Source organism: Trichinella spiralis, assembly GCF_000181795.1.
Source record: "Trichinella spiralis strain ISS 195 chromosome Unknown Scfld4, whole genome shotgun sequence".
Lineage (NCBI taxonomy): Eukaryota > Metazoa > Nematoda > Enoplea > Trichinellida > Trichinellidae > Trichinella > Trichinella spiralis.
The window spans coordinates 9,575,093-9,589,296 of record NW_003526943.1 but is presented as its reverse complement, the minus strand read 5'-3'; the positions used below and the strand labels follow the sequence as shown (position 1 = coordinate 9,589,296).

The following is a 14,204-nucleotide window of genomic DNA, read 5'->3' as shown; positions in this document are numbered from 1 at the left end:
AAGTTTTCTGAATAAACATGCTAATAATGATGGTGGTGGTGATGAATAAGCGAGAGAGTCAATCTCACTGATAAGCCAACGCTGCGCTGAAATGCAACAAAAGATACGAATCCAGTACAGCTTTGAAATTATGATAACGACGTTCACCGACCAAACCAATAACGTATACCTATGAAAATTGCAAAACAAAAAAGAAATGTTTTTTTTTTCAAAATCTTTTCCTACAATACCATAATAGTTTTAATAGAATTTTTAAACTACACAAAAACTGCCAACTGATATTGTATAATTAATTTAAAAAATCACTCATACCAGTGCATCGAATACAAGTTGATCATGATCGTTGCAACTGATCAACACAGTAAATAGCACGTCTAAAATGTCTTGCAAAAACTGAAACAACAAAAAAAGTTAACAACAACAACAACAACACCGACATGTAGTAGACTTGCTTTGACAATCTCTTCCCCTGCACGATCACCTTCATCTTTCATCAATGCTTCTAAGCTGCTTTTCAAATTCACTCGTTTCGTTTCCCATTCAAGCAGTCCAAGCAAATCAACTATAAAAAACAAATGAATTAGTTAATTATGCATAAATTGAATTTGAAAATGAAGCCAACCATTCTGAGTGAGGCTTGTCGAACAGACTGTCGTGCATATGGTAAAAAAATCTTTGGGACTGATTGCAAAGCCGCCTGTCGGGCTTTGAATGTGAAACTTGCTCGATGTACCTTCCATGCCGGACATTTCCAAGTCGGCTTTGCTAGCCGGAAGTGTGTGATAAGAGAAATCGTTCTCTTCAATTTTCGAAGACACTCGATATACAACCAGATCATGGAAACCATCCTTGATCACAGTGCCATTGGACTGCTTTAAACGGATAAACGATACACTAAACGGACGATCGTTTCTATCTTTTGCTGCAAATTAATTAAAAACTAAGTGAACAATTCATTTCACTTAAAATATATTCACATTCATTTGACGAACGATGCTTGAAACTGAATCGTATATGAACATTTCCATATATTTCAACCGGAATAGAAAACTATCAATAAAAATAAAAAAGACTTTTTTTTACATAACAAAGTGCAAAATATCTTTTCCAAATTAAATATATTCACTTTTATCGTCTCAAACCATTTTGGCCTGTCTTGATGGTAAAATACAGAACTGGTGTAAAAAGTCTCCTTCGCCACACCAACATTCACCACACTCTGAAATAAAACAGATAAAAATGAAAAAGTCAGTTTTTTTTAATTTCAAATAATGCAAAATGGCTTGACTTGACTTTTTCATTCAATTAACAATTTAATTCACTTGACCATCAATTTAATACAACACTTACATCCGGCAAAACGGAATTTGTCAATTCATCCACCAAGCAGACTTTCACTTCAATATTCTTATCAGATCGACCAGTGCAATGGGTGAAATCACCACTTACCAATGTAACGAATAAATCATTACGAACGTCATCTGCAAATGCAATAATGATAATGAATGCATCAGGATGGTGAATAATTTTAATTTTATCTTATTTATTTTAATTCTATCCATATATATATATATATATATAATAAAGTGAACAAACAAACCTCTGGAAATGACCTCTGGGAAACCCATTTTACGTACCAATTTGAAAGGATTGCTAAATAAATGCGGTTGTGAATGTTTCAGCTAAAAATGCAAACACAGAAGTGCAAAAAAAAGAAGTTATGATTATGATTATTATTACTTCATCCAATGATGCAAACATTGGTTGTAGTGTGAGCCAAAATCCGTCGCCTTTGGTTTCCAGTTCAGAGTTGTAGCCGATTTTGTTGTCGACAATTTTCCTCAACATCCCCTCGACCGAATCATCGACAAGCGGGCGCAGGGGCAGAAAAATCCGCCTCTCCTCTTGTTCGTCAATGGTGGAAGAGAAGGCCCCGGCCCCGGCCCCCGTCCCTGCATCGGGGTCCGTACAAAACGCCTGATTCAGCAGTTCGGTCAGATCCAACGCCGCCACCGCGAACGTCTGACGCACCGTTGTCGAAGAAACATGCGTCTTGCGATACGTCAAAGTGTCTTTCCATTCGAACGGACCCGTCTTGGTTGCCAGGAAAATTATCCAAAATTTTTCACGGTCCAAATCCTTCGTGCCGAGATCCTGAACAACAAAGCACAAGTTCCCAACTTGCAAATCAACAACAACAACAATAATAAATATGCGCATTCTCACAGTGATGATGAACCGTTGCAGTGGAGCCGGATCGACGCCGAACCTTGTCGAATTGTTCTGCTGGACAACGACCACTGCCGGTTCCCTGAAATTCGACCAGTATATGCAAATGTGAAAAGCAATCACGTGACCGCAACTATCGGTCGTCGTGCATCAATCACGTGCGTACGATATCCCGTGCCATAGGCGACCGTCGAACAGCATGAAAGACAATTCCCCGTTGTTCATATATGGATGATGGAATTCGACAAACGTCAACAGCAAATTCCAATTCGACTGGCTACGCTTCGTTTGCATAAATTTTTCCGCTCGAGAAGAGTGCCTCTACAACATTGCAGAACATGATTTCTTTTTCTTATGAGAAAATAACAATTTTACTGACTGCTCAACAATTTACCATCCCGTAGCTAGCTATTCTTCTTCTAATATTTACTTTGCTCAGTTTAATAAATATTCATTAATTTACACTAAATTTGTTTGCTGAAACCAAAATTCACACACAATCTTTCCTTTTTCATTGCCGTTGGAAAAAATTAAACCGCCAAAGTCAAAACTTAACAATGCACATTGTGGTAGTATTTAAATATTATGCCTTTTATGGACCTCTTTGAAATAATACAAACAAATTTGTTTGATTGCAAATTGCTACCTGCAAATGACTTAAAGTATTCCAACTGCTCTGTTCCTGAAAAGAAAACATTTTCATTTTATTTATTAAAAAATAAAAAAAAATTTGAAACTTCTATCAATTGATTGGTAAGCAAAGGAATACGCTGGTTGGAAAGCAAAAATAAATCAGTTGACTGACATTCTGCTGCTATTATTCGAATAGCTAACAATATGTGCAAGCAACAAAGGAAAAATTGCATCAATTCTTTAAATTATTTCGATAAAACAAAGTTTACATCACATTAAAATGGAAAATGGCTTTTTATTATTTCATTCATTTTTACCGTAACAATGAAAAAGACTCACAATTTCAGTGGCAATTCTTTCTGCAGTTTCTAGATGATGCTTGTGCAATTCTGCAACGCTGCAATTTTCAGTTTGCAACTCATTACCATGAATATCACGAACAATCACATCAGCACCAAGCATTCTAAAATGCAAAATTACAACAAACCCTGCACCTCTGAGAAAAATACAAATGTTCTACTGTACTTGTTTCCCAAGTCAATTTTCAATGCAATTTTATAATTCAGCTTTTTAACTTCTTCCTAAAAAAAGAAAATGCAAAAAAATAATGGCTATAGAAGAAAATTCTCACCAGTGACAATTTCTTTGAAACAATCTGAGATCTCCAATTGATGATGTCTTTCATCATTGGAAAAATTTTTTCAATGTCAATGGAACCTCTTCGCTAAAATGAACAGAAGAAGCAAGCAATCACGGCGAAAAGCGTGCAAACAAAATCATCATGACAAACTTCAAAACTTTCACGGCACATTTTTTTCCACTCTTTCAATACAGTCAGCACACTGTAAACGGCAGTTTGGGCAATTGAGCCTAATTCACTAAAAAAGATTTATTATTTCTGAAGAAAATTTGAATTTGTATAACTTTTATTTAAAAAAATATCTTCTCACTTATTTTCAAAATTTGCATGCTTTTCTTCTACAAAAGAAATAGGGAAAACCCCAGCTTTTGTCATATCATCATCCAAGCATCCGTAATACCATTCTGAAAATAGCAAACACGCATCCAATTCCTAAGCTTTGTCTTCAATTCCAAAATCAACGCAACAAATCGCAAATCATTAACTCAAATAACCAAAATTTATCAAGTAATAAATTATTTATTTCAAATTTTCAAAAATAAATAAAGAAAAAAGCAACAATGTTAAAATTAATTTTCCCTTAACAATGTCGTCATTGTTCTCGTTCACCTGGATAAATAATTAAACTTTTCTGTCAATTTCATTTCGACATTTAAATAAAAATTTAAAAATTCCAACACATCTTCCTATTTCAAACATTTACACAAACACGTCTCATTCAATGAATCACCAGAAATTCAAAAAAAATGCAACTTAAACGTCAAATAATTACAGTATAGCTTATATTCAAAGCAGTTCATTTTACGCAATGAAGAATTTTTCAATTGACGATATTTAATAATTTTTAAAGAAATAAACAAACCCAACCGAATACAAAGCATCTTATTTCACTAATCATTCACTCACATTAGGATCATTCTATTATCATTTTAACTTGACGATTACAATATAAATCTTACTCTATTTTTTTGCAAATTAAAAGCCTACACTTCAAACTTACATTGAAAAACTGCAGAATTCCGTTTACAATAACGTAAAAAGTATGCAAAGTAACATATAAATCAAAATGTCATTAATTAATTATCACAAAATATGTATCGCGGGAATTATTCATTTGATAAAAATTCAAGATGCCGAATAAGTTACTCGAATGATTAAAATCATTAAGATGCTCGCTTCATTTTAACAACGTAACTTATGCCAAACTGCAAGGCAAACGTTAATAAATTTTAGAGTTATCAATTATCAATTTCTAAGTAAATTCGCATCCAATTTAATAAGCTTTAATTAAAGCTTCTTTTCATAAACCTAGTTTCGGATATTATTAAACAAACTCATAAATTATTTAAAGAGCAATAAAACCATGTGGCATATGAATATTGTCTTATTGTATATATTAATTTATTCATTTAAAATATAGAAGATAATCATTAACTGTAGTTGAGAGAAAATATCTTAGCTTCTCGCACAGATGTGATTTTATGACATTACAATACTGAACAAAACTTTTCGTTGATATACTAAAGCAAATGCTTACCCCCTGAAAACTGCAGAACTCGAACCACATCGCCAATCAAAAGTGGCAAATAATTACCAACAACATTTGGCCGAAAATTATGCTTAGCTAAAATAAATTTAATATACCAAATGATTACACAATGCAGTCACTAAAATGCATACCAACAACTATCTTCTCATCTTCATTTACTTTAGTCCACATTGTGAAAATACGTGTCAAAAATTTTCAAACAACCAAATGCAGTAATTGAAAAATCACGAATACCACTTTACCAGTATCAAATAATGAACATTTTTACTGAGCATAATTATAATGGTTCAGGCAACTTTGTAAACAAATTCACAAATTTTACTTTCCTTAAAACTTACTGAAAATACAGTAAACAATTTTAATACAGTAAGTAATTTTAAGTTGTGAAACAGAATTTAACGATTCTTCAAAAATTATTTGATTTTTTAAAATAAAATGTATTTTTATTTCAGGAACGATTTATTCATTTAGAATGCAAAACCTAATTTCCATCATCAACCAATACATATTCTTTTCGGTTATTTTTAATAGTTCCAAATCAGCAAATGCTAATTCATATTATTTGAATTGTACTTTCAGTTTTAGTAAAACAAAAAACTGACTTAACTTTTCCATTGCATTACAAAACAGTTTCCCACCACTGTCCATCAAAAAGTTGATTATTTATTTGTTTAAACTCCATTCTCATCTGTTGAATATATATTTTCAAGTCACACTTTATTTTTATTGACGGCCGTAAGAAAAACTCGAAAATTGCAAGATTTTATTTGTTCGCATAATTTCACCCAAATCACCTTAAACTACTTTTAACGGCTCTGAAATAAAATTATCGCATCATCTACGACAAATATTCACGTATAGATAACTCTATGCATCGAAATGAACGAAAGATTAACCACTTAATTGTTCGTACAATTTCGGAACGTAATCGTCCCATTCTGCCTAAAATTAAAGATCATAATTACATGATGCAATGAATAATATATAAATAAACAAAAATTCAAACTTGATAAAAGTTTCCTGCTATCGGAGCGCCTAGATCATGCTTTGCAGCAAACTTGCGAATACTGAACCCTCCTCTGTTGTTGCCAGAACGATTAGTTAAATGTCCATGCTCTTTGTCAGTGAGATGGGATTTCTGTTGATAAACAAGAAACACGTAGCGATGCAGTCCAGTACCTTGAGGTGGGCCAGATCCAATATAGTCAGATAGTACTTCGCCCTTGTTGATCTCACATCCTGGAATATTGGCTACAAGCCAATGATGCCATTCACGAAATTTCGGATTTTGTCGACTCGGCGCATCAGGATCTAACAGTAATAATTAAATAGCAAACTGGCAACAGTCATAAAATGCACACGGACATATATTTAAAAAGTTCTAATCATACCTGTCATAACCATTGTGTATAATGCACCGGGTGTCGCTACCCAATTTAAAGATGGAGGTTCCTTCACTTGTGTAGGTGTCAATACATTTCCCAAATCTGCTTGGACACCGGATTTATATTTAACCTATCTCATAAAAATTCAAAGTCAAATTAAGTTGACCAAAAAAATAAACAAAGCACCTGCAAATGTTGAGTAGGGGCCTGATCCACAACATCAGGAATAATTTTATGTTCTTCAAATTTATCTTTCAATGAAGACATACTTGAATTACAAAATCTACACATTAAAAATACATAAAATAAAATTTTCATAAATTTGATAATTAACATCTGTAACATATTACAAAACCAAATACTTCGATAATATACTGCGAGAAAAATGACGATTAAGCGACAACACTTTGCAAGAAAACATAGCGATACTGTACTTACAGTATAAAAAGAAGTTGGTCTTTAGTAATGTTTAAATATTGCATAAACAAAATTGCTTAATACTACTTTAAATCATTCGGAAATATGTAATGATGAATAATTTTAAGAGTAGACTTATTTCAACGTAAATTACATATGAAATCAAATAAAGAAATGGGCAAATTATAATAAAAATAAATGAAATCTTTGAACAGAGTCACCATTACTTAATACAAAAGTTTTATTTTATGTTAATACATTTCCAGAATTCTGTGCAAGCATGCAGCACTTCTTGCTAATAAATGAAAAATATAGTGCTTTCCAATTGACTGAGAAAAATAGAAGAATCTATGCAGCGTAATATAAACGTGCTCACTGTGATTATCTTAGGAAGTTAGAGGAGGAATTCTCTGAGAAAATGGAATTTTTTAGTTTGTTTAGTTTCACAATGTGAAGCGGTATTTCGCTTTTTCACACAAAATGGGATGTCTTCTATGCAATATTTATATCAGTAGGATAAAACTGCAGATCCTGTGAAAGTTGAATTCGAATTGCAAAATCTTTTATTATTTTTGAGCACGCTGCTTGTGCTGTACCGACTTCACACCATAGTTAAGCAAACAAATGCCAACTTCATTTATATCATCCGTATTAGGCATCAAAGACAACAGACACCTACATTCACACGTATTGCATTATGTTTTTGAAAATGTTGCTTGATTGTTTGTAGATTTAGTGTAGTGTATACTGTAGATATCCAATTAATACAAAATGTTGCAGAGAGAATATGATTTCAGTTGTGTTGAGTTCAGTCAAGCATGAATTAGCTAATTTAAACGTTTACACACAAAAAGCATATGCATACAACAAACAGATTCTGTTGCGTTGTTTTACTATTCTTTATTGAGCGAAATATCTGTTAAAATTTACTTATGTTTTCATACTGAATCGAATCATTTTGAAATACGACAAAAATTAGTGGCAACAGTTATAAAGTGCACACAGAAAAATCCATTAAGTGGACTACCCCCAATCGATCATTAGCCAAACAATAAAGAATTAGGTACGAACTCATTAAAAGATGGACCAACCAATTGGGCTTCGTTTAGTCTCTCAAAATGAGTGTCTTCAGACTACACTGCATGTATACTTTTCTCAGCTAATAAAGAAAGCTGAAGTTGATATTCATTTATCGGCGATAAAATGTTGCCCGCTCGCAAAATATGCCCTTAATATTTAATAACATTAATTTGACCTTACTCTTCATGTACATACGGTAAACCACGTCAAAACTATTGTTGACATAGAGAAGCAAATTAAGAATTTTGTAATAAAAGATATGGAACAAATAAATTTTAATTTAAAAAACTGGAGTAAATTAATTTCAATTTTAATTTTTATCGGTTTAAAGCAAGCACAATAATTTATTAAATTTTTTAATTTGATCGAAATTTAATAAATTTTCTGCAAAAAATCATGACATTTATGAAATACCAATACATTTTCATACATAGTTACTTGTGTTTTATTAACTTTAAAATAATTTTTAAAATATTTATTTTTTAGCAATAAAAATTTAAATCAAATTTAAAAATCGAAAACTAATACAAAAAAATAATGAAATAAATCTTTTAATCCAAGTTTTAGATTATTCTGGAACAAATGCATTAAAAATTATATATATTTTTGACAAATATTTTTGTTACACACCCGGGTACAATTAAAATGTTTTTTGATAAAACAAAAAATTAATTAATTTATATTTTTTTAAATATGTATTTAAAATTAATGAAATTTGAAAATATAATTTTTTGAGTAAAATATTACTTATAAAATTGGGTTCATTTCATATTTTTACTTGCTTTTCATTTACTTACTTACAGGTTACTTTACCCAGTTGTTATTTTCTCTTTTGTTCATTACCGTATTTCTGAATTGTTTGGTCTATAATCAAGTGAAATGCTAATTCCAAAAAAAGACCGTCTGGCAATATATGAATACCTTTTCAAGGAAGGAGTATGCGTTGCTCGAAAAGACTTTTATCTGATGAAGCATCCCGTTATTGGTGTTCCTAATTTGTATGTTATCAAATCCATGCAGGTAGTTTATTTAGCGTAATTTATTCTTTCGTGACATTTTTTTTATTAAGTCGCTGCTAAGTCGTAACTACGTGAAAGAGCAGTTTGCTTGGCGTCATTATTATTGGACGCTTACTAACGAAGGTATAAGTTATCTTCGAACTTTTCTGAATTTACCGGCCGAAATAGTGCCAGCAACTGTAAGACGACCGCAAAAACCTGATGCTCGTGGCCCCGTAGAACGTGGTTTTGGGGGGCCACCCGGAAAAATGGGAGATGGCGATAGTCGTGACATGTATCGAAAAGGTAAAGCTTATATTTTAATGCTTCTTAAAACTCGTAAAATTATTGAATGCTAAGTTTGCGACAGCATAATAACGAATGCATTTAGCACAATCTTCATACTGTAATGTTATATTAAAAATAGATTGGCTTTCATATATGTATGTATATTTATTATTTTTAAATTTTATACATTTTGTTTTCTTTTTTGGTGCGCTTTGATTGCATTATTTTTGCAGCTGCTAACATTTTTATTATTCATTTATTGCTTGATCATTTATTTAGTCGCATAATAGTTTTTGAATTATTTAAATAAGTTTTCAATGAATTTATGTATATTAAAAAAGTGTTTATGAACATGTTTAAACTGTATCTAAGTTCATTTATCTATGTGCAAATAATATATGCACAATCTTAAGTATATAATACTTTGCATATAACTTTCTATATTTCATTGTACTTCGATAAGATGTATTATATGATATGTATGTATTTTTATTTATAGGAATTGATAAAACTGCTGAAGCTGGCATAGGAGCTGGTGGAATGGAAATGCGTGGTGGTTTCGGTCGAGGAAAGCCGTTCTGATAAAATTCTAAACGCTGAAGCGGTTATATTAAAATATGAAATAAATAGATAACTTTGTACAGTGTTTGATTGTCGCTGTTGTTTCAGTCGGTTATATTTCACAGTTTTGCATATGCATTTTTTATTTTCAACAGAATAGCTGTTTGCAGATTAACGAAATAGCTATCAATTGTAATGGAAACGCTGGTGGACGTTTTGTATTTTTCATTTTTGCAGTGTCCAAATTTGCGGTTGAAATTACCGCGCTGGGTTCAAATGCCTTCTGCCATGGTAGTTTATGCTTTAGTCCTGTTGTCTTATTTTTTTGTTACGGGAGGTGTGATATATGATATAATTATTGAACCTCCAAGCATTGGCAGTACTGTTGATTCGAAAGGACATTCGAGACCTGTTGCTTTTCTTCCGCATCGTGTCAATGGCCAGTATATTATGGAAGGCTTAGCAGCAAGCTTTATGTTTGTTTTAGGTGGAATAGGATTTGTTGTTGTTCATCGTGCTAATCTTCCTTCAGTAACAAAGAGTAACCGTTCAATGTTGTTATTTTTTGGAATTGGCTGCATTTTGATTTCATACATTGCCTGCACAACATTTATTCGCATTAAGCTTCCTCAGTTTTAAAATTCAGTTTTTTATACTTTTGAATTGCTAAAGAAAATGTCATATTTATACGAATGGCATTGCTATGAACATTGATTTCCTGCTTATAATAATTATAGATTTTATAAATATAATAAGCATCTGGATATCGTTTAACTAATAAGTAAAACAGCAGCAAGCAACAACGACAGTAAATAGCACAAAGTTACTTTCCAGTGCTAATGAAGATTGAAGCAACATTAGCAACTGGAGATCTTATAATTTTGCCAAAAACATTTTTTATTTTTCTTAGGATATAAAATAAAGGTAATCGTGCAATAAGTACATAATGCCATGTTGTGGTGTGGCTAGGCTTGCGCTGTGTTATTTATTATTCCCGTAATGGGACTGGACCCAGAAGGTGGGAAATTCCAACACTTCCACTGAAAACTGCGGGAACTTCAGTTCCGTTAGCTTTCCATTAACAGCCCTCACGGGTGCCTTGCCGGGATTACCGCAGTCCACACCCATGGGCCATTCTCCTCCAATACTAATGATATGCTGGTACATCATGAGATCAATGTATACCACACATAACTACGTCATGACACTTCAGCAAAATATTAGACTTCTTATTAGGTGGAATTCATCGAAAAAATGACCTTTTTTTAAATAAAATTTTAAGCGAAGAAATTATATGAACAAGATTTTGTAAATTATGTGCAGTATACATTTAAAACAAATATGCAATAAAAAATCCATGCGAGACTATCATAACTCTGAACTTTTGTAACTTCTGACGGTGAATTTTTACCACAACTGCTGATATGTAAACTTGATTTTTATTAATAAAATTACTGAGATCATTTCAAACAAATCACATATTTGTTATTGCTTATTGAAAGAGCTGGCAATTGTACAGTGTAATATAATAAATTAATGTAATTTTGATTTAATTATATAAAACTTATATGCTAACGAATACTAATAAAGGAAAAACAACTGCGTGGACCGGGAGTCGAACCCGGATCGATTGCTTGGAAGGCAACCATGCTAACCGCTACACCATCCACGCTTTGACTGTTACTTTCCAAAACATTTTATAAAGTTTAAAAACCAGTTAAAAATAATAATAATAGGGCGAAAGCTGCAATCACCACCATTTCAACACTTTTGTATTAACCACACCACGTTTTTGTATTTCATGTAAATATATGGACTTATCGTAAAATTTATTACTATTTTTAATTTCATTTCCCACATCCAGCTGATGCTCTATTCAAATTTCAATGAAGGCCAATATGCATGAAGACTAAGTGGTTCATTTCTAATTATCTTTTCTTAGCTGACTTTCGAGCTGGATGAATACTTCATTTTTTACTATGCAAATAATCTTCAGTATAGCGTATATGTGTGTAACTGGTGACAAATAAAGCGGAAATTAACGAAAAAAAACACGAAAATAGCTCACAACACTAATAATTATTATTACGATTAAATTATTACAGAGTTCAAGCTGAAGCGCCACCTATCAACAAAGGAGAAACTCAGCTGAATTCTGATTGGCTAGAACGATATCGAACAGAGAAGGCGGAAGTGATGAAGTCTCGGTGTGTGAGCAAGATTTAGTGTGCGTATTGTTTTGATCGGTGTCGGTGTGCCGTTGTTCGTTGAGCAACAAACGTTTCCTCTCTCCATTATGAGTCGTTCTGATGACGGTATATTTTTATACGTCAATTTGATGACATCCGTGGGATCCAACAGGGAACCACTCGGTGGTTACCACCCCTGTCCATGCTGACAGAGAAGGATAACGCCACTTGTTAGATGGGTCGCCCGTATGCAAGCGTGGTTTTACATTAGCCCGCACGACGTTTGTTAAAAATGAATTACAGCGTTCACAGCGTCCTTAAATACCGTCTGTTAAGCCAACTACGCGTTCAGATTAACCACTAACAAAGACGCATGGAACTTTCACGTGCGACACAAAGAATTGAAAAAATCGACGAGTCATACGGTGGTCGACTTGTATCATTGTCAAAACAAACATTTCCTACAGTAGGCGAAGTAGTCCAAATGCAGATGGCCAAAGACCAACTCATATGTGGCGTATTCGATAACAGAATATGAGAGTTGCTTAGTTCGAGTGGAAGAAAAGCCGTTAGCCGAGATGACAAAATCAGCCCGGTAGGAGGAAATGGTGCTGGACAGAACGAAATTAGCGATAAGTGAAGCAGCATTTGCACTGGCTGAAGACTTATTAGCGATGGCCTAGCCAAAAGTAGGTCAACAGAAGCCGCTGCTTAAGAACGTGCAGCTTCTGCTCTAGCGGTGGAGGTAGCCGAAGTAAAAGAAGCACTACCTCAACACTATCCCAAGCCGAAGCGGAACGAAACGAAGCATTGGCATTTCTAACCAGGTGCCCGCCTGACAGTAGCAAGATCCTACAAAGTCTGTTCTCACAGAAATGTCACAGAAAATGATGGTAAAAATTCCGCCTGCTACTTCGGAAACAGCAACCATCACGGAAAGACATGATATCAATTTGTGGTGCCACAAATATTGCGACAAGAAATTCTTCATGGTCTACACAGCAGCCTTGAAAGTATAGACGATTTGGGAAAAAAGAAAACTCTGTGAAAAGTACTTCAGAGATTTTGCCACACTGAATTATGCGAAGGTGTAGCTGATTGGTGTAGGAAATGCCAAGAATGTAGTCGTTGAGAGAGCTGAAGCAGGCGTCACAGAGGACAACTACAACCGCAGATATACCCGTATCCTATAAGTCGAATGGAAATCGACATCGTAGAGCCATTCTAACAGACAGAACAGGGAAAAAGGCGCATCTTGACGATCGAAGACTAATTTTCAAAATGGCCAGAAGCATACTCCACACCGGACACGAAAGCGGATATCAACGGAAAGACACACAAAGATAATTTTTGACCAGTGTTGGTGTGCCGTTGTTTGTTCAGCAACAAACTCTTCATTAGGAGTCGTTCTGATGATGGTAACATGAAAGAGCAGAAGACCGCTACATATATAACAAATTTTATTCTATGTATTTTTATATATTATCATAGAAATCTGCTGTTTTTTAAAATGTATCTTGTTTGTTAATTGTTTCCAAAATTGTATTTTACAAAATTGTGAACATTTTTTGATGAATTAAATCATTTGCATTTATTATTTAGTGCATTTGTAATTTAATATAATATAGTCGTTTTTAGATTTACCGGTCTTCGCATATCAGATACCCAGCGAATTTGTATTGCATGATTTCTGTATTTTATATGCACATTTAAATCCTTTATTCTTTTTATATAAGAAATTATACATGTTGATTTACTTCACTGAACAGACTTCATTCCTACATTATATCTTGTAGCGATAAATTAATGGAATGCAAGAAATTAATAATTGTTAATGAACTGCCATCTGTTTCTATTTATGTATCGAAAAGTTGTAAAAACGACTATTCGTCAAAAACGAAAAAACTTTACTTAATTTTTACACATTTCACATCTTGCAGTTTAAATTACGTTCGTTTATGGCAGTGTTTTTCAACCTGGGAAGCTCACCCTTTAAGGGGGCATATGAAGGTTTCAGGGAACATTAAAAGTAAGAATTTTTAGTCTTGCAATGGTGTTCGAAATTCGAAACTTCATTTCTGTTTCAAAGTGAAGTGCTTTCTTAGCCAATGCACTTAATTTATGCGGTTCTTGAAATTCTTAACCAATAGATATCATCGTGCTATTTATAAAGCATTGACAAGTTGCTCACCTGCATATCATAGTAATCATCTTTGCTTTGATGCCGGGACTTTT

The 14,204-nt window shown here is 33.2% G+C and overlaps 4 protein-coding genes and 1 non-coding gene across 5 annotated transcripts; 3 read left to right on the top strand and 2 right to left on the bottom strand.

The window, feature by feature from the left end:
* Positions 1 to 64: 64 nt before the first annotated feature.
* On the bottom strand, positions 65 to 6,781 carry Tsp_02455 (putative dedicator of cytokinesis protein 5). Its single transcript, XM_003378129.1, is given in 21 exon segments — positions 65 to 169; positions 313 to 393; positions 417 to 562; positions 623 to 922; positions 942 to 1,050; positions 1,127 to 1,219; positions 1,351 to 1,481; positions 1,601 to 1,682; positions 1,741 to 2,311; positions 2,388 to 2,506; positions 2,876 to 2,911; positions 3,202 to 3,325; positions 3,343 to 3,443; positions 3,653 to 3,740; positions 3,813 to 3,906; positions 5,040 to 5,126; positions 5,948 to 5,993; positions 6,058 to 6,362; positions 6,443 to 6,566; positions 6,623 to 6,719; positions 6,771 to 6,781. The coding sequence occupies 21 exon segments, from the start codon at positions 6,779 to 6,781 to the stop codon at positions 65 to 67; spliced, it is 2,850 nt and encodes a 949-aa protein (XP_003378177.1).
* Positions 6,782 to 8,812: 2,031 nt separating this feature from the next.
* On the top strand, positions 8,813 to 9,801 carry Tsp_02456 (40S ribosomal protein S10). Its single transcript, XM_003378128.1, has 3 exons — positions 8,813 to 8,953; positions 9,003 to 9,159; positions 9,719 to 9,801. The coding sequence occupies exons 1-3, from the start codon at positions 8,813 to 8,815 to the stop codon at positions 9,799 to 9,801; spliced, it is 381 nt and encodes a 126-aa protein (XP_003378176.1).
* Positions 9,802 to 9,975: 174 nt separating this feature from the next.
* Tsp_02457 (conserved hypothetical protein) lies at positions 9,976 to 10,419 on the top strand. Its single transcript, XM_003378127.1, has one exon. It carries the CDS (start codon positions 9,976 to 9,978, stop codon positions 10,417 to 10,419), a length of 444 nt encoding a protein of 147 aa, XP_003378175.1.
* Positions 10,420 to 10,906: 487 nt separating this feature from the next.
* On the top strand, positions 10,907 to 13,656 carry Tsp_02458 (hypothetical protein). The gene is made up of 4 exons (XM_003378126.1): positions 10,907 to 11,016; positions 11,886 to 11,987; positions 12,460 to 12,564; positions 13,608 to 13,656. Exons 1-4 carry the CDS (start codon positions 10,907 to 10,909, stop codon positions 13,654 to 13,656), a joined length of 366 nt encoding a protein of 121 aa, XP_003378174.1.
* Positions 11,381 to 11,452, bottom strand: Tsp_02459. Its single transcript has one exon. It is a non-coding gene; the product is annotated as a tRNA-Gly (tRNA).
* Positions 13,657 to 14,204: the final 548 nt, after the last annotated feature.

Excerpts from the sequence above, each read along its gene's own strand:
- Tsp_02456 (XM_003378128.1), top strand. The coding sequence starts at position 8,813 with ATGCTAATTCCAAAAAAAGACCGTCTGGCAATATATGAATACCTTTTC. Across the intron at positions 8,954-9,002 it reads ATGTTATCAAATCCATGCAG|TCGCTGCTAAGTCGTAACTA; the intron begins GTAGTTTATTTA and ends TTTTTTATTAAG. Across the intron at positions 9,160-9,718 it reads ACCGCAAAAACCTGATGCTC|GAATTGATAAAACTGCTGAA; the intron begins GTGGCCCCGTAG and ends TTTTATTTATAG.
- Tsp_02455 (XM_003378129.1), bottom strand. Across the intron at positions 6,363-6,442 it reads ATACACAATGGTTATGACAG|ATCCTGATGCGCCGAGTCGA; the intron begins GTATGATTAGAA and ends TATTACTGTTAG. Across the intron at positions 1,220-1,350 it reads CAAATTCCGTTTTGCCGGAT|AGTGTGGTGAATGTTGGTGT; the intron begins GTAAGTGTTGTA and ends GTTTTATTTCAG.
- Tsp_02458 (XM_003378126.1), top strand. The coding sequence starts at position 10,907 with ATGGGCCATTCTCCTCCAATACTAATGATATGCTGGTACATCATGAGA. Across the intron at positions 11,988-12,459 it reads GCGGAAGTGATGAAGTCTCG|ATGGCCAAAGACCAACTCAT; the intron begins GTGTGTGAGCAA and ends GTCCAAATGCAG. Across the intron at positions 12,565-13,607 it reads GAGATGACAAAATCAGCCCG|ATTTACCGGTCTTCGCATAT; the intron begins GTAGGAGGAAAT and ends AGTCGTTTTTAG.
- Tsp_02457 (XM_003378127.1), top strand. The coding sequence starts at position 9,976 with ATGGAAACGCTGGTGGACGTTTTGTATTTTTCATTTTTGCAGTGTCCA.